General features: G+C 38.1%; 1 protein-coding gene across 1 annotated transcript in view; it reads left to right on the forward strand.

Moving 5' to 3' along the window:
- The window catches only part of retreg1 (reticulophagy regulator 1), a 28,867-nt gene that overhangs the window by 6,332 nt on the left and 1,813 nt on the right, over positions 1-20,722 (forward strand). The window contains exons 4-7 of the mRNA XM_042429317.1: positions 15,540-15,657; positions 16,906-16,990; positions 18,137-18,259; positions 19,845-19,915. Coding sequence (XP_042285251.1) covers positions 15,540-15,657; positions 16,906-16,990; positions 18,137-18,259; positions 19,845-19,915 — 397 coding nt within the window. The remainder of the gene's footprint in view (positions 1-15,539; positions 15,658-16,905; positions 16,991-18,136; positions 18,260-19,844; positions 19,916-20,722) is intronic.

A 20,722-nucleotide genomic window follows, 5' to 3' on the forward strand; every position in this document is an offset into this window, starting at 1 on the left:
GATGTCAGATTGCTCTCACATGCCCTCAAACAGCCGTCTGTAGGTAGCGTTTGTGTTGCTCACGTTGTCCACTCACATATTTTGGATCGGATTCAGGCTTCAACATGTATGGATGTATTTGAGAAGTTGACATTTCAAGTAAAGAAGGAGAAAAAGAAGTGAAATCCTCATACTGTAGTTTGTTTACGTAGCCTCCGGAGCCGGAGGAAGCTTCCTGAATTTGGCCAATCAGGAGGAAGGCCTTAATGAGACAGAAGCTAAAACAGCCTGTTTCAGACAGAGGCTGAACTGAGGGGCTGCATAAGGGGCCAGTATAAGATAAATAAGGAGTTTTTAACTGTGAAACATGCAAAGATATTCGAGTAGAGCCCCAGAATATAGATATAGATCTGGAAATGTGCATTAAACTCTTAAAGTTAATTCCTAATTTGCAAGAGATTATTAAGAGATTGCACGTTCACACAACATCTCAACTCAAGTGCACTTACTTAACTTTTTCCCGGAGCTTTAGACTATATCACACTTTCATTTCACTGAGCATCTATTACACAAATTAAACAAAACATTTAATTAGCAAACCACATAAATCACCGTTTTAAATAGAGGTATTTCATTAATGACAGTTTTTGTGTACTTGTATTTTTGTGTCATAGTGTTTGTTTAGCCAGCGGTATGGTTTAAGAGATGGTAATTGAAATATCTTGACAGCTAGTGGATGGATTATCAAGTGTTAGCATGCTAACATGCTGAACTAACATGGTAAACATTATACCTGCTATCATCAGCATGTCAGCATTGTCACAGTAGCTAAAGCCTGCTCGAAAATACGCTAGATGATGCTCGATAACGTCACGCACTAATTTGCATATTTGCAACATCATGAGTAACCACATGTACACAAGATTTCTTTTAAAGTAAAGTAAATAAAATGAAGTCAAACTAAAGATAACGGACTCTAACTAGTCATATCAATGGCTATTATTATTTTTATGGTGCTGTCATTTCATTAACTGGATGAAACGTTTGTCTGTTTCTATCTGTTTGTCTGTCTTAAAAATTTAAACAGTCACAGTTAGAAGAATTAAATCATATTTACTTTTTCACTTGCTAATACGGTCCATGTTGTTGAGTTCTGACCCATGTGGCCGATTGAGTCTGGCTTGTACTCGAACCTGCAGCCCCTCTGTAAATCCACAGATTACTGCAGGCGGCTGTGTAGTGGAGAGTCACATTGGTCATCTGGTTCACACTCCTGCCCTCGTTTTGAAAGTGTGTGTCTGTGTGTGTGTGTGTGTGTGGCTGGTGGTGGTGGTGGTGGTGGTGGTGGGGGGGTCCGTTACTCGATGCTGCTGCTGGTCCGGAAGGCTTGGTGGGATTCAGCGGAGGTGAGAGGGATTTGTGGGCGCCAGGCTGGATGCAACACATCTGAGTTGTATAACTGAAAGTCGGGTGAGTCCAGGTCAGGGGCGGCTCAGAGAGCGTTTCCATCTCAGGAAAAAATGGCGTCAGTATTGTTAAAGTTTTTACTTGGAGGGGAAGGTAAACACACAGAGTTTGTTATTTTTTATATGAAGCTTTTTGTCATTCCCAATATTTTGGGGAAATGTAATGAAAAAATGAAAAACGTTCACAACTCAAAGTCCACGTATACAAGCTTTTTCTGGAGCTTCATCACCACATGCAGGTAGTTGAGTTATCAAGTAGATCTGTTGACAAAAACCTCATTCGGACAGGATTAACATTACAGAGAGAGTTGGGGAATGAAATATTCACCGTGCCCCTCTCTAATTCAACTGATCATTCCAGACGGCACTTTAACCACGGGGAAATGACAGGATATGAATGGTCTATAATAGGCATGGACACTCAGCAGGACAAAGCCAAAAGCCTCCCCAGGGGAGTGCCGAAGAGTTGAGGGTGAGGTAAAGATAGTGTGTGAGCTGAAGAAGAGTCAAAAATCCTTCTCTGAGTCAAAACACAGTCAGGTCTTAACGAACAGAAATGAAACACATATGGATATAATTCAGTGTGATGAGGATCATTATCTCTGATGTCCATCGTCCATAAATCCGCTTAGAAATCAGTAGATAGACGCTACATAACTTGCATAAGAATCATCACATTTTTAAGTTTTCCTCAGTATCAAAGTAATCCAGTGATGGTTTTCTGTACATCCACGGCTACATGGTAAACAGGAACTGCTAATAGCTGATTCAGTGGACTCTTAAAGTTGCCAGTATGTGAACAGAGCAAAAAACGAGTCTGAGAGAGAACAGCAGTACCTACCTGTAGCTGACATTACATCAGCCTATTTAATGAGCTTTTACGGGGTCTTGCTCTCCTGATGGTTTTAGTTTTTTCTGTCATCATATTGGTTCCCAGATGGACCTGTATGTTGGTGTTAGCATGTTTCCATCTGTCAGATCAGCAGAAACATTTTTTTGGACTTACTTTATTTTCACACAAAATTTAAATGTTACACTGAGCTGATAAAATGAAGCAGAAGGACAAGCAGCTCTTCAGATCCACTTTAAAATACAGGGACATCACTCTGGACTGGATTTAGGAGGACCAGCGAGTAGGTTATTGGGATTGGAACTATTACTGGGGTGAAGGGTGACAATTTACCTACATACGTGCTCTGGGCTGGATTAAGGCAGGTAATGTTGGTTGGTCTATATTTATATTCTGAGGCTCTACTGGAATATCTTTGAATGATTTACAGTTATTTAGTGCAGCCCCTCAGTTCGGCATCTGTCTGAAACAGGCCATTTTATCTCCCTGTCGCTTTAAGCCCACCCCTCCTGATGAGCCCACTCTATTCTGATTGGCCAAAATATGTAACTGGACAACATCAACAACCTCAGCAACAAAGGCTACAGTATACACAGCTGTCTGGGGGCATGTGCGAACAATCTGATGTTAGTTTGATGATGAAGTAGAGGTAACTAAGCCTTGGCTTTGGACTTTCAGGGAGCATTTTTTACATATGTTTACCTGAAGTTTTGGATCTTTGATTATATTTAACATAGACATCTGGCATTGTAACAGTATATAAATAACAGAAAATCACAAAAATAATGGTATGTCCCCTTTAAAGTCCCCCCACCTCACTTAGAGACATAAATCTAGTCGACATTAGGATTAAGACGTCAGCATTTTTGCCTTTCATTGATAGTATATAGTTGATAGGATGTTAGGAGAAAGAGAGCACACGAAAGGCCTCTGGACAGCTTCAAAACAAGGACCTTGTGGTTTATGTGACACGTATCTTAGTCCCTAAGCCTCAGTGATGCCCTGTAACTCATAAATCAAATGTCCTCTGTTTATATGGTTGATGTTTTGTTGTTTTTCCTTGCACTGTGGAAAAAGTTTGAGTCATTACTTTCCATCCTCCTTTCTGTATCTACATCTGTAAATATCTCTTTCTGGCCTCTCTCTCTCTCTCTCTCTCTTGCTCTCTCTCTCTCGCTCTCGGTGACATTTGGCCAGCTGGGTGGGATTGTGTTGTTGTCACCTGCTGTTGTCTGTCAGAGGTGTCTTGTGGGTAATTGTGCATCAGGATCGGGGCAAAGGCTTTGTGGAAGATTAGATGCTGACCCAAAATGCGAGCTGACAGCTGGCGTGTTTGAATCAACAGTGTGTGTGTGTGTGTGTGTGTGTGTGTGTGTGTGTGTGTGTAGAGTCTGGAATCTAAAACACATCAGTGAAATATGACATATATATGTCATATTTCACTGATGTGTTTTATATATATATTTGCTTTTTAAATGGTGTATTCAATCATTTTCTCTCCATGATATTGTGCTGCACTGGCTCAGCTGATGTGTACGCTATGACATTAAAAGGGAATTCCACTACAAAGTGTGTTTACAGGTGCTGCATATGTGAGAAAAAGCTGTTTAAAGTCTTTTGATGCTAGCAGTTCCAAGATCATAATCTCTCACTGAACTGTCAGTGGTTACAGTGCATTGTGGGTAATGTAGGGACCAGGTTTTAACAAGACAGAGTCCAGGAAATAAAAATGATGATATCTCTGGTTCTGCTGCAACGATTTATTTTTAACTGTCCGTCGAGTTAACTCTTTAAGATATTAATAAATATAAAGAAGAATGAAGTACCAGTGTTCTCTTTAAATCTTAATTGATTTTTGGGCATGTTGGCAACAAAATATAAAACACAACACTGACATATTATCCCTTTAAGTTGATATGGGTAATGTTTTGGCAGACAGTTGCTTATTTCCACATCCAGCAGTTACAGAGCAACATTATAATCCATCTGGAGTCGTGTTTCTGTCCACCTGGTGAATGTAAGTCCAATATTCACTCTCTTTTAGCTCTGTTTTTGCTCTCTACCAACTCCTGAGGGAAATATCTGACTCTTTAGCTGCTAAATGCTCCACTATGTTCGCCAGCTAGTCTACAGCTGTTTGCTGTTTGGTGCTGAGCAGGTAGTGTACAGTGGCTTTTTAGAGCTTGTTTACTGAAAACAGCTGCCTGTTGCTGACTCGTCTCATGATACCAGACAATAAGAGGTATAAATAAATGCACGGTAGTTGCTTGAACGGCATCGAGAATAGTTGCTAACAAACCTACGCCCCTTACATTGTGTCAGGGACATGCCTTACCAGAAATGATGCCTTACCAGAAACTGCATGTCACTGCCACAGTATGAAGGACCGCCCTAAAGACTTTGGATTGGTTCTGCAATGCAGGGTTTTTTTTAAACTCTCTACTCTAATTGTTTCCACCCAGTTTTAACAATGAAAGCTTAGAGACTGACCTGTGAGTCTAGTAGCTGCCAGAAACATCACTGATGAGAGAACCAAGAGAATAAAGTTGCAGGCTGTAAAACCAAGGTGCAGATTTAAAAACGTATAAAGTAATAATCAGAATAAAAGAATAAAATAATAATAATAGAGTAAAAAGCCATTCACAGTACAACAGCACAGCTATTATTAGCTATTAGTGATGTGATGTTCTTTTTCTGTATATACTATACATGTGTACATACTGCACATGATGAAGGTTTAGTGTTTTTCTCATTTTCATTCATATGATGTAATATTCAAAACACACGTGTTGTTCTTAAGTGTTAAATCCAAATAAAAAGTAATAATAAATGTCTGTAAAGTCACTATCTATCGCTGAATGAGGTAACACAATAGTGACTGAGCCTATGGCCCTCACATTTGCAGTATTACGAACTGGGTGTCGGTGGCAACATTCCTGGGAAAAATCACGCACAGTTAGTGATGAGTTTTCCATCACCGAGCGGTGGTTGGTCCGCCAGAGATGGGTAGGCAGAGCTAACACAACAGACTCGCTCTTCAACTCACTTATGTGTGAAGTAGCAAACTGTTTCCAATCGCCATAAGTGCCACCAACGAGACCGAAACGTCAGTGAGCAGAAAACTGCTCTCTGTAGGACGAAAACTTTCAGCCATGTCGCACATCTGGCCACACCCCATTTACTGATGTCACAGCTATCATTAATTAACTACATCATTAAAAACCCAAATACAGCATAATTATCATCTTTAAAGGCTGATTCGACCTCTTGTCAGGTTGAATTTGGGTGAAGATATGCTTGGAAACTCTACGAACTGACAGATAAAATGTACTGTTCAGACAGGTCCAACAAAACAAACAATAGAGTGAAGGAGCTGTCAGTCAAGTGCTGTCCGTATGTGCCCCCCACCCTGTTTTAATAAGATGTCTAATCAGGCAGTAAGCATGAAAACACTCGTGTGTGTCAGAGTTTTAACGGTCATGCTTATAAATGTAGACAAATGTCATGTTACGCTGAGTGATTTGTGCTTTTGCGGCTTAGAGCAAAGACTGTGCTGCTGTTTGTTCCCACAACAAACACAAAGTGTCTCAAGAGTTGTGAAACCTGAGCACAGTGCGTGCATGATTTCTGCCTGTGTGTGTGTGTGTGTGTGTGACTCAGCTGTTTCTCCATTGCCGGAACTGATTCAGAGGAGTGACATGAAGCAGTCGAGCCAATCAGATAACTTGTCACAGAGTGGGTGTGCATCAGAGCGAACCCTGTGATTGGACAGAAGCCGTCTGGTGGAAAACAGCACAACAAACCAGACACGACTATTTCATCACAGTCAAGTGATGTGATGAAGTCATCAACAAGAGTTATCCTAAAGAGCTTCTGGCTTTTTATCTTAAAATCACACAAGCATCAACCCAGTTATTGTGTTTATAAAATCCATCTGGTTGACCGAGTGGTACATTCTTAAGAGAATATTTATTGAAAAATTTGTTACAAAATATGTTCATTTCAACTCTTTTCATTCCCAGGGCGTCAAATCCCCCTCTGGTTTTTATATCCCTGCCTCTGCTGAGTTACTTTTATTATTGGTGACAATGGGCAGATCTGGTGTCGGATACCATTATTTAAATAAATAAATATTCAGTAACTTTATATCTATGTATTTATTTGTAACATTTATTTTTACAAAGTTAGGAAAGCAATGTTTAAGTCGAGCCTGATGTTGCTTTATACATAAAAGAATGATCCCAGTCTCCACACAGTGAGGCATACAGCTCATTAATTAAATGCTGGAATTGATTGGTACTTGGTATCGGCTGATACCCAAAGCCCAGGTATCGGCATTGGGACTGAAAAAGTTGGATCGGTTTAGACAGTGAGGTGTCATTTGTGTTTATGTTCTGTAATCCAGCAAATACATGTGTTGAACGGTGTTATAATGTGTAGATTCTTCTTTCCACATTTATAAAACATCATATATCAACCTGCTGTATGGTATAATCCTAACTGAGGAGTGCTCATTGTTTACCCAACTTTTTCTTTACCACATCATCTACTTAAAAAAAAAAACAGCTGCATTGTCCTGTGTACTGAACATCATGTTTACTATAAAACTAACTATGGACCATGCCTGCAGTGCCCAGACCGGTGTTTGCACCTGAGAACAACTTCCTTGCTCAACTTCTAAGAAAGCACATGTGTAGCAACGTCCACCTGATATGTCATCATGACAAAATCATGTCAACACTTTCTTAACAAGTATTTTTTTAATGTGTATTTGAGATTTTTTTTTCTTCAATCAGAAGCTGAAAAAAGTAAACAAAGTTATAACCTACCTCCAGTATGAATCTAAATGTGTCGAATATTTTATAAAACCAAGTTTCTCTTGATTGTTCTTAATGTGTACTGAGCCGTAGTTTTGGAACAGATTCTACACTGGAATATTTTTTAATGAAAGTTAAGTTTGTTGGGCTAAGAATTACATAATATACTATATATATATATTAAGAGATTTTTTTGAATACTGTGAATTAGTCAGTATAAATTTGTTTGTCTGAAAAGTTAATGATCTTGTGCTTCTGGACTGAACTGTGGGTTGTTTGAACATAGTTAGATTTCATGGGTTGTTGTAGATATTTTTAGTGTAGTTCTGTATGAGAAAAGCCGCTTAATTAGTACTGGTCTTATTGCTCTGTCAGTGTTTAAAATCTCTGGACTGTTTCCTCGTTGGCCTTAAATCTGTGTTATCTTGGTTAATGAACATTTTCGATACGTGCAAAGGGAGCTTTTTCAGTGTTTTATTACAATCCTTGATGCTAATTGTAAGAATGCTTGTGATTGTAAAGGGCTGCAGTAAGTAGATGCATTGTTATTGAACCAGCAATCTCTTTTTCAAGGGAGACCTGGACAATACAACATCAGGCACACAAATAAAACAAAACTAAAAACTGTCACAACGTGTGACAGCTCAAAGAACAGAGAAAGTTACAAAACAATTGTCTGGATTAAGCTAAAATAAGCTAAAAAATAGAGACGGTTAGTAAAGGAATGATCCAAAGTTGCTTTGAACGTTGTTCTAATTCACATTTAAGTTATTATATATCATATATTATTTTCTCATTTGTACACCACACAAACACACACACACACACACAGACATCCTGCTGTCAGATAAGGATCGCTTCACCTGCCCTGATGAAAAAAAAAAAAAAAAAAAAAAAAAAAATCCTTGGAATAAAGATTGAGATCAGGTTGATCATGTCAGTAAAAAAGTAACCAAATCTATTGGTATAATTAGTAAATTAAGCTATTTTGTAGACAAAAAATGTCTTAATTTCCTTTATTATTCTTGAATTTGTCCTTACTTTTCATATCACAATATAATGTGGGCGAGTACATTTCCCACAACTCTTCACAGAATCTTTCTTCTACAAAAACACTTTGTCAGAAGTGCAGCCCACTCGCCTCTACGCTCCCCATCGGCTCCTCTGGTTTAACTTCTTACAATCTGTAATATTAACGTTTTCCAAATGTGTAGGTTTATATAGATATGATACAATTCAATGAGGGTAATATTTCAGATCATTCAGGTTTCATTTTTTTAAATTAACTCTCAGATTCATTCAACCAGACAATCAAACATCTATGAAGCAGAAGTCAAATTTTCAGTGAATTCAGTGAGTTCAGATTTATGGATCAACTATTCTCATTGGGTTTAAAGTTTCTTTGTCCTTAAAGTCCTTTAGAGCATATTTAAAACATAATTTAATTAAACATTTAATTTAATTTTGGTTTTATTGTTTGTTTGTTTTTTTTAATGAAAAAAAAATAACAGTGTGACTTTGTTTTTCTTTTATATTTATATACTGTATGTATACTATTCAGGTAGAGGTAATCTATAAGTCCATCTAGGCTTTTTTCCACTCCCTGCACATTTTTCTGGCATTGTTTGTGTTTATTCCTTATATTTTAAACTGTGCAAAATGAAATAAACCAAACCCTGGTGTTGGTAAATCAATAGATTGGGTTTATTGTCCAGCCTTAATAAATAACATTGATTGATTTATTATTTCAATAGGTAAAAAAAAACTTTTAATAAACAACATGTGTTGTTGCGCACTTCTGAAGTAAACCACCAGTGTGTAGGGAACACTGTCATCAACATACAAACAACACTGTGTCAACCCCTGACAGAATATGAGACACACATGTCCTCCCTCATCTGTCGGTTCCTGCCCTGTCACTGACACAACGGGAAGTGTGTTTGGGAGGGTTGCTGTTTCTACCCACCCTTAACCCCATCCGTCTGTCTTCCTGATGGCTGCCAGTCGGAATGTAGTGTGACCAGGTTATTTTTAGATGAGGCCTCTTGAAATACTCCAACCGGGGGCTTCATTGAGGATAAACACAAGCTGCTCTCGCGCCGTGTGGTGTGGCACGTAAAACCTGAGTTTGGCTTAACCCCGAGCTCACGCCAGTGTTTTTTTTTTCTTGTTGCTGGGAAAGACAATTCTACCTGCCGTTCTAGCTGTTTCTTGCCTCCAACCTAACGAATATAACACTTTGACCATACAGTTTTTGGCTGACTTTAATAGTGTCGTTGAACCTTCTGAAGGAACCCGAAGCTCTTGAGATGTCTCCTGAAGATCGTGGGGCAGGACTGAGGTATGACTGGAGTTGTGTTTGATCTGGGAAAGGAAGTAGAGAAAAAAGAGAGCAGTGGCTTGCTTCTTTTGTCTTCTTCTTAAAGGGTCAGTTCCCCCAAATCACAAAAAATGTGTATCTTCTTATTTACCTCTTGTGGTATCTTACAGTGCAGACAGTTTGGGTTTTATGTAGTATCTGTTGCTGAAATCTCTTCCACCTGAAAACAAGTGAATGGGAATTTGTTTGTGGTGACAGCACTGTTTTTCCAGAATGCCCTAGTAACCACAGGTTACTTTTAACTAAAGCCCCAAAAAGAGGAATGGTGGTGAGTGAGAAAATATGGAGTTTTTTTCCCAAATTTTTTGGTGATTTAGGTGAACTAGAAATTTAAGGCTTTTGACAATACTTAAGAATCTATCATGTGGGGGACTGTTATCTTGTTTTTGTCTGTGTTTTGATTGTGTAATTAGAGTTTGGCCCCATTCTAATGCTTAATGACCTCAACTGATGACAAGGGAAGTTGGTTTTTTGGTGCCTTTAATTCTCAATTTCAGTCTAAATAGATCCATAACCTGAACAACACAGCATGAATCTACTTGGAAAGCAGTACACATGGTTGCGTCATCACTCCTTTTCCGTCAATGACACCAGTGTCTTCTATTACTTGTAGCTTTTGGCTTAGTGTCTTGGGCAGATACATGCAGACTGGCATTTTGCAAAGGTATTAACTGGATCAACTGGTACTCCGTTAATGTCAGCTCACTGTATATGTGGCTGTACACAGAACGTAAACAGGTATTAGTTACCTCAGAGTCAGGATTTCTGTTATATATGCCCATGCAGACAGGCGGGGAAACATATTTACACCTCCCTCCTTGGATGTTTTTGTCGCCATTCCTTGCATTGTTTGTCTTGTTCTATTTTTAAGGCGCCATCACTGGGCTTGTTAGAGGCTCAGACATGCCACTCCCTGTGTTGTTTTAGAGATTACTGATTGGGTAAAAAGTGATATCTGCCCAACAGCTGCTCATATGGTTTTGCTGACCTCCTTTCATGTCTGCATTGCTCTGACATGATTGTTGTCAAGATCGCTGTAGAAGGTAGAACATTTTCCATTTCGGGGCCCGAAACAATAGCAAAAATCATTTCAGACTGATGGATTGGACGGAGCAATGGACAGGACTGGTGGAGTAATGAAACATGATATATTCTCTTCTAAGTATCCAAAGTTTTCCTGGAGCACTGACAGCATGTGACAGGAGGGCTGAAAAATATTGAGATTTGCCACCCATGTGGGTGACAGCTATTCTTCCTACATTGTGCAAATGCTTTCAGATAAACTTGAAACTACAAACTAGTGAAGCTGTCAGAGAGACAGATGTGAGTATGAATTTTAAGAAATTTTAAAATACCCCATCTAATAAAAAGAGGAAGGAAGGAGTCGCTTTCTACTTGTTTCATACCATGGTCAGTGTACGGTAAATATTTATTTCTGAACTTGTGTCCATTAAATCATACTATAATTCTGGTCAACATTTTATCCCCAATTCTAAATCAGTGCACAGATATCCATACAGTGATTCATGCAATGAAACCCTGTTATAATTAACCCGGGCATGGGTTGAACAGACTAAAAACAATGAATGACATCTCAAACACACACTTTTTTTATTAGTTTTTAATTGCACAATGAAATTCTTAATCATCAAGAAATAGCCGAGTCTGAAAGCCATAACTACTTGTGGATTGTATGGTTGCCACTGTTGCTTGAGCCTAATGTACATTGTGTAAAATGTATACGAAGAGGATGCTGTTTCTTCTCATTCAGCAGAGCAGGTTTATGTAGTATTTGATAGTTGATAGATAGTATTTGGCAGTCTCCAACTTACTTTGATCGGACTTCATGTTGGTCCACAATTTTCCTGCAATAAATCCAGGTTTTACCAATCCTGAGGAGCCATGATGCATGACAAGATGTTTGAATATAGGAAAGTAATAGAAGAGATGGATGTGAAGCATAACAGTTGTTACATTTCCTCCACCAAGTTTCTTCGCCCTTTGCTAAGATCACAAATTTGACTAGTTAGCTAGTCAGCGGCAGGACTTTAAAACACTAATAACCACACCAGAAAATGCAAAGTTTTTTTAAATTTAGACGCAAAAAGGTTGCTCTGTTCAAGAGTCAAGATATTGCTCAACTTAGAAGTTGACATGTCTTGATAAGAGGGTTGGTGTCAATTCAAATTGGACTTTAAGACTGAACCTCTTGTTTTGTTAACATGGCCACACTGTCATCTATGGCATTGAACTCTGTCACGTCCAAGGTTTCCAAATGGTTAGAGTCTAAATATTCGTAATATATTCTTTAACTACAACTAACTAAAACAAAAGTGGTGTCAGATTTTCTAAGGAAATTACCCAATAACAAACTTTGCCACATTCCAGGCGATGCAGTGAAACTTTACCGTACATTGTCCAAAAAGACTTTCCTGGGAGACTGGGAGTCTTACATGGAACAGGGAAATACTTAACCTGTCCATCCCTTACTGCTATTATTACTTCACAGTATCACTGTCACATGTTCAGCCCATCATGTTTCCCTGGAAACCAGCCTCCTATGGTGGCACGTGCCTGGAAAGTGAGAGGGGAGCAGCGGGTTGACCTTTTCGTCATAAGGTTGGATGTTTGGGTCAGGTGGGAGGGGTGGTGGGTGTATATGATATACTGTCGCTTCTCTTGGCCTCTTGTGCTTGTTCCCTGCAGCCCAGTATATACTTGATTTGGGGGGGAGACAGAAACCACTATGGTTAAACTGATGTCAATTATTTTATGTGGTTCATGAAATGTCAGTAAAAAGTTCCCAGAGCCCATGGGTACTTTCAGAATGTCTTGTTTGTCTGACTATTGTCTAAAACCCAAAGATAATCAATTTATTATCATAGAACATTATGAAAATCAGATAATATTCACATTTGGGAAGCTAGAACCAGTGAAGTTTTGCGATTTTTGCTAAAAAAAATATGGCTTTAATGATTATTCACTCATTAATTTCCTGGCAGTTGACTAATTGATTAATCAATTGACTAATTGTTGCAGCTCTAATAGGGTCTTCAAGGCTATTGCAAAATGTACAAGTATCTTTAGATTGATGCTAATTGCCAGTTTTTTAATCTAAATTAAATTTTTAACTATGGAATAGCAATGTTGATTGGTCTGTCCACCACTTTTGTCCAAACTGAAATATCTCAACAACTATCAGATGAATGACCATGAAATTTGGTGCACAAATTCATGTCCCCCTTAGGATGAATTGCCATCACTCGGGTGATTCCTTGACACATCTTCTCTAGTGCCACCGGGTCAAAGTTTTCACTTTTGATTGACTGGCACAGAATTTTGTGCCATCATCAAATGAAAATATTAATTTGCTGAATATTTGGGTTTACGACCAAAGACCTGCAAAACTAATGGCAGTTTACTTTGTTTATACCCTCTTGTGGACCACACACATGCTTTCCACTTAGCGCAGGAACCTCACAGTTGTGTTAACTGGTGGAAACCTGCTCAGCTGTTGTAGTAACCAGATCTCCATGGTGATTTCACACCAGCTGTATCCAGTACAACTGCTTTCACAGGACATGTGGTCTCCATCCTCTGTTGGACTTAAATTTAGCCAGCGCGATTTAATGTGATGAACCCTGTAGAGACAGTTACTACACTGTAGCCTAGTCTTACACTGAAAGATTGTTTTCTTTGTTCCAAAATTTGACCACTATTATGCTTTAAAAACACACATTGATAATTGTCCCCCCCTAAAAGATTGGTTAAGGAAACTCCCAATGACAAAACCTTTTGGGTTACAGCCAGTTAAGCTAGTGGAACAGAGACAGGACTTCTATTCTATTTATATATCGATTTATCATAGCCACACATGTGCTTTTTATAGCTGTTTTATGTGAATCAGGAGGGAGGGAGCATGATAGTAGAGCTTAAACGGGGAGATGATTTTTGGGAACTCCCAACCTGGAAACTTTCATACCTCACCAGGTGGCTCAGGATTCCTAGAGGTACCACAGCCATAGAGTATAAAAGAAGTGGACGTAGCCACTATGATGTCACACGCTGATTTGTAGACTACTGTTTTGAAGCCTTGAGTTTGGCATTTTGGCTGTCGCCATCTTGGTTTTTTGGAGCCAGAAATGACCATATTTGGATTAGAGAGTGGAGCTAACCCTAACAATAGCACTTGCTAGCTGGCTTGGTCAGCAAGGTGCATCTGTAATAAATGTTTACTGTGATATTAATTGAGATGCTAATTTTGGCTAGCAAAAAACAGGCTTAAAACTAAATGAACATACTGGAAAAACTGACTCCTTAGAAGGTCTTTTAGTACAATTGAATGCTAAACAAGACTTTTTAGGTGACCAAAATGTTACACTTAACTTTCATGAACTGAAAATACACTGAAATAGCGACAGCTCTTAGAGGGCTACACCTATACTCATAGAGTCTGCAATTACAATACATAACCAATGTTGCTACACATGTATCTAAATTGACAGGTCACCATGGTAGCAACTAGTCAATCACAAGGTAGTCATGCCCTAAAGCATACCCTGCTTTGTTGTCTATTTTAATCTAAATGGGATCATAATTTACAAAATGAATATCAAGCTGAATTGAAGAAGACTTGAAACTAGTGATTGAGACCTTAAACACATTAGGAAAATATTTACTGAGGTAATAAATCAAGTGAGAAGTGTGGTCATTTTTCTCATAGACTTCTATACAATCAAACTTCTCTTTGCAGCCCATAGGGTCGCCCCTTGCTGGACATTAGAAAGTATGCAGGTTTAAGGCACTTCCGCATTGGCTTCACTTTTCAGCCCCAGAGCTAGCCACTTGACCACAGCCTGAAAAGCACTTTCCCATCTGCCACCTGTCTGTTAAGTCATCTTGCCAGTTTTATTGTAGGCTTCTTAATTTAGACTATGACATTTGCATTGGACTGGCTTTTATTTCTTGTACTAAATTTTATCAATGACCCTCAACCAGTAGAATTCTAAGCCTTCAAATAAACCTCTTCAGTCCCTTTCTTGGTCAAGTCAAATGCTGATACTATTTATAATGCAGTCACTGCATTTCATATCAATAATTACAAGGTGATCATCCATGCATACCAACAAGTCAACTCAGTTTGTTTGTAAAGCAAATTTAAAGCAATGTTGAACAAAGTGCTGTACAGATTTTCAAGACATTATTTTAAAATCTAGACTGTGGAAGCGCAAATTTGAGTCAGATAATGGCAGAGTGCTGGAGGAGACTCCAAAGAGAAACCAAATATTTATCCAGCTAATGAAGTAAGAGGAAAGACTTGATTTTGGAGATTGTCTTCAGGTGGAGGATACTGGACCAAACAACTGTGAAGGGTGTCACTCGTAGTGATGAAGCTATAGAGAATTATCAGAGGCTCTACAAAAATGGCCATAAGTTCCCAGTGCCCAAGCTTGTGTCTTCAAAGTGTTTTATTTGTTTCGACCAACAGTCAACGTTCAAGGTATTCAATATACAACAAACTTGCAAATGTTTTATAATTGACTGAGTTGTTGTTTATTAGTTTTCTGTTAATTAACTGATCAATTAATCCACTATACACTTCAGCTCTAAGTGAAAGAAAATATATTTTTGAAGGATATGTCCAATCCTCATACTACAGTGACAAAATAAAAGACCTATTTGGATGTTCTGGTGATCATCTACTTCCATCGGTCAAACCAAGACACCACGATCACCTCCAGCATTTTCATTTGTTTCAAGTTTGGGCAATTAAAACTGCTTGGATAACGTAAGAGAAAGATCGTCATTAACGAAACCAATGGTAGGACACAATCCCTTGGCTCCAGTATCAAAGTCAGACACCTTCAATACTCAACCATATACTCGACTTCTTCTTGCCTTCCTCTCTAGGACTTTTCTAGGAGTCAGGGGAAAAGAAACTAAGCTGATTTGCTTTAGATGCTGCAAGCAAGACATTGGAAATTAAAATTTCTGTCAGCCATTTTGAAAGATGACTAAAATTGCTTTTGCCTTTCTTCCCCCTGTAGCTGGGAGATTATTGACTCAGGCCAGGACAGCCGGTCTGGGACTGGACTTCAGCTCAGCGACTCCCTCAGACTCTTCCTCCAGGAGACATCAGCTTTCAAACAGCAAAACCCTGGCAAGGTGAGCCAGAGACGGCCGATGACCCCAGACTAAGGTCAACCATTCACTGAGTTACTACAATAGAGCAGAGAAGCATATGGTTGTCAGGCTTCCTGAGGTATTTTGCCCATTCAGATACATACATACAGTACTTCATCACTCACTAGGACTTTGGTGGAGCAGATTTGAGCGAAAACTTGTCTGTGTCAGTCATCCAGGTCATGGTTATCCAAGGAGGGTTGAATCAAGGGCAACTGGACTTGAATGTAAATACTTGAAATTTACTTGACTTGAAATTATGAAAGTTTTCTCACTTTTACACTGGAATAAATAGTCAAAAGAATCCAGTCTTTGTTTAAAGAAAAAATGATATACTTTATTGTCCCCATAGGGAATTTTTTCATGTGCTTAATGAATTAAGAAATTAATTAATCTATGCAGTGGCTTAATTTTGGTACAGTTTGAAATTACAATGGGTGTTTGAAAAGTTTGTTCTTGGGTGTAATTACACTTAATTATCAGTGATGCAAAATATCAAAAGATGTAATGATTTATCTTAAAAGTTTTGAAAGATATCTGTTGTAATAAGTTTTATTTGTGCTTTCTTAATTCTTAAATTCTCAAAATACAGTTTTATTCCATATGACCATCTACATTAGCTTATTAGATATTATTAGATATATTATTAGAGACAACAGAAGTCGTACTGCATGATTAAATTTGTATAAAAAATTCCCTCCATGACCATGTAATTATTTGCAGCATTTTAAATGAATAGTTTAAAGTTTAACAATATGAGAAAATGTTTATTGGCTTTGAGATTATCAATCAACCAATTTTTATTTATATAGCGCCAAATCACAACAAAAGTCATCTCAGGGCACTTTTCACATAGAGCAGGTCGAGACTGTACTCTTTTAATACCACTCTCACATAGCACAATGACTAGAAGCAGGGGAAAGAGCCAGCCTGGTTCTCTCCAAAGTTAACAATACACCTATCATCCTACTATACCTCACTAAAGCTCACTAATTAATATGTATTTTCTTTGTATAATCTGTACACAAACAGAAATGTAAAAAACAACAGTTTGTTTTTTTAAGGGGAGTTCGTCAAGAAAAGAATAAGTGTATTTCCCAAAATGTCAAACTATTCCTTCAATGTGTTCAAGAAAGTATCTGATACTCACTGTCTCTGCATAAGAAGAGAATATATCAGTATACATTTTTTTCTGTCATTCTTCTTGTGTTTGCTTCCTTTCTCTTGTAGTTTTGCTTGCTGGTTTGCAGTTTGTGTACCTTCTTTGCTGTCTTAGGACGCTACATTCCAGGGATTGTTATCTCATATATTCTAGGTAAGTTAATTTATAGTCCCCCTCCAATCCAAAATATGTTTTTCTTGTTCCTTCAGTTGGATGTTCTCTTCTCTGTGCTGAATGATGCACATGCAGAATTTGTTTTCACATTCATCTGCTGAAGGAGGAAAGTTTTTCTGTGCTCGACTTAAATCTCAGTCGAACACGTGTACCATGATTTATGACGTCACTAATAGTTTGGAGCCAATCGTGGTCCAGTATGTAACTTACACAAGTGTGATGTGGAAACTTGAAGCCTCCAGTGCACAAACACTGAATGGACTTTACAGTGAATTAGGAGACATCTTGTGTCCAGCAGGAAAACCTTTGAAATAAAAAATGTTTACATATTCATAGATTGTAGATTTTTAATCATAATAATAATAATAATAACAAGGTACTGTAATTGAACTTTTTTGTGTAAAAAACCATATCAGATACAAATTATCATCCAAAGCAGAGTATTTTTATATGTCTTACAACATGTCTGGCAGGGATCTCTTTAAAAACTTGAACTTGAAAACTTTAAAAACACATGAAGAGACTGTTATCACACTGCACTGATATATGCTCTGATTTTGTTGTAGCATATTCATTACATCTGAATAGAGCCCGACATATAATTCATCTGAGCCAATATATCGTTATACAATATACTGTATAGTTTTTCAGCTGGTAAGTAACAAGAAATTGCAGTACAGAAATGTCAAAAATTCAGTATATTTGAGGTAATTAAAAACAGTGTCTCTGTTACATAGTTTGTCCACCAGAGAGCACCGAAGAGTTTATTTTTCAACTGTAAAAAATGTCCTGCTTTGTACATGTTTTGGTACCAATTCTTCAAAAAAATGTATTTATGGGTTTGTGTGTTTATATGTTTATGTACATTGTCAAGTACTGGTATTTGCCTTTAAAATCCAGTGTAAGTCAGACCAAACTGATTAATTGATCCATTGGCCACATATTTGTTATTGTGGTTTTGGTTAAATTGACATCCAGTAGGAGCTAAGATACAAACTTCACCAGTTAACAATCATTCATTGAAAATGCCACAGGTCAGTGCAAATTGTGATTAAGAAACAACAGATCTATTTTTTGGAAACAAACTTACTTTCTCTTATTTTCTGTCCTGACGTCTCTCTGCAGTGCTGGGCGTCTTCCTGTGGCCTCTGATTTCATTTCATGAGGTCGGTTTGTGGCTGGAGCCAGTTCTGCAGAAGCTGGACTTTGGCCTTGGAGAGCTCCTTCGGAAAATCAAAGAGAATCATGGTACCTACTATACATGCAAAATATGAAGCATACTGTATATCAACACGTTCTGTCTTACAGTTAGTTTTCACTCCTCAGCATCAGTGCATCGTGCAAAGTGCTCATTGTTTCTGCTCTTCACTTTCAAAGAGATCAACAGTCAGTTAATCAGTAGAGGCTGAACTGTATTTTACTTGTTCTTTGATTTTAGTTTCCATGTGGTGCTCATGACTTTTTATGACCACTCTTAAAGCTGTTGCTAACTAACCAGTTTGTCTTCTGAAAACAAACTGAAAATGAAAACAGATCACTCGCAAGAAAGAGCTAAAGTATGCTTTCAGGGTGAAATTTCTTTTAGTTTATAACAGCTGGCAATTGTAGCGACATAGGCGCTGAATTTGTAAATTCCCAGGGGATGGCAGATATACCTTAACAACCCCTCCACATCCTCCACGAAAAAAAAATCCACAATGTTAGATCAGTAGGGCACTTAAGTTGCCTAATCAGAGTGGCTGAATGAGTTTTTTGAACGTATTAGTTAGGCTTTTTGGCTTTTGACGTCTTACAAAAAGCAGTATGTAGTCGGGGTCACGTTTAAAATGTCTATGAGTTGTTAACAGCTCCACCAAATAGTAATTTTTCCTTCTAAACGTCTCGCATGGTTTCATTTCAATAAATGTTCAAATGATCCAATATTTCACCAAAAATCAAAAATGAAAGAAAATGTCCAAAAACTGAAAACAGATTTGTGTATCAGAACTTTGTTTTTCCTTCTTTCCTTTTCCATTAATCATCTCACAACCCCTCAGATTTATCTGGTGACCCCTTGGAGGGGCCCGACCCCTAGGTTGGGAACCACTGGACTAAACTATCTAATTGTATATAAAGTAGTTGAAACTAGCTCCACCTCCAGCAGCTACAACAGTAACATGCTGCTCTAACACTGATGCTTCACTATTAATAATCTAATGATGTCATATATAATAATATATCAGTCAGAGGGACCAAACCACTACTTTTACTGCAATACTTTAACTACATTTTACTGCTACTGCTTATGTACTTTTACTTAAGTAAAGGATCTAAGTAAAGGATCTAAGTACTTCTTCCACCACTGGGCGGCAGTGGTGGAAGACTTTTATATCAGTGCACTATGAGAAAGAACAGAGTTGTCAAAACACCTCCAGATTGTAGTCATGTGCATTGAATGTTGATTATAGTCTACACGTCTTCATTCTTTCAACACAAAAATACACAATGAGAAGAACTCCTACACAACATTCGGTCCATCCAACCTTCATCAGGTATATGGGGAGCATCTTAACACTTCCAAATATGCTGTATATATACATACAAAAGGCTGCCTCAATCATCCATTCAGAGGACTACAGATGATCAGGTTTGACTGATGAGCACCTTTAACTAACATGAAGCACATGCATCACCAGTCCGAAAAGAAAAAGCATTAGACAGATTAGAAAGATACAAAATGGCACAATATTAACACTACCAATAAATCTTAAGCAACATCCATATAACACTAACATCCATACTTTTGTGTTTCAAAAAAAGTAAATCAGTGCCGTCCTTGTTTTCTTCCTTGCAGAGAAAAGACTCATGCAGGCTCAGACCGAGAAAGAGGGCATCGAGTCGGACCTCTCCTCCATGTTTCCCAAGGTTGGCTGATCATCTCATCTCAATCTAATTATGCCTCTGTTGACTGTCAGGTTCCAGTTAAAGCTAATTGAAATTCGATACACATGATCCACATCAGCATCAAAGCCTGTGCCAAACCGAAGGCCAAAAGATATTTTTTGAAGGTTGCTTGTCAAGCCAAACACCTGTGAGACTTGAAAATCTTAGCACAAGGTCCCCTTACTGGAAATCAGCAGAAGTCAGCTGCTTGTCAAACTGTTTCCAAGGTAAATATTGAACCTTTAAGCTCAAAAACCTTTAAGTCTCAAGATATTGAGCTGTTAAAATCCTGGAACAATAACAAATGAATTAGACAGCGACAGGCAGGTCTTGCAAAGCTACATAATTTGAATATTTGAAGTGCCCCTCCATTTAAAAACATGTTTTTTCTTCTTGCCCCTTCATCTATTGAAAGAGGAAAGTTTCTCTGTGTTCACCTTAAATCTCAGTTTAACAAGTGTGCCTATGAGCACAATTTGTGACATCATAACAAGTTCGGAGCCAATTGTGGTCCAATTTACAACTTACACAGGTGTGATGTGGAAGAATTCAAGGAAATGAAAGACTTGCATCTTGACATCTCAACCTGTGACACAACATCGAATTTGTCCAGACAGAATTCAAACTCTTGACTTGGACTTGTCTTGAATTATTCAAGCCTTGACTTTCCCAAAAAAACATTTCTCCTTGCTGGTTAAGTTAAATCTCAGCTTTTGGTAGAATAAATCTGCTCTGAGGGAAAAACTGTCGGGGCCTTTTTGACCACCTGACCCCCAAATTTACACTCTT

Source organism: Thunnus maccoyii, chromosome 12, assembly GCF_910596095.1.
Source record: "Thunnus maccoyii chromosome 12, fThuMac1.1, whole genome shotgun sequence".
In the NCBI taxonomy this organism is placed as follows: Eukaryota; Metazoa; Chordata; class Actinopteri; order Scombriformes; family Scombridae; genus Thunnus; species Thunnus maccoyii.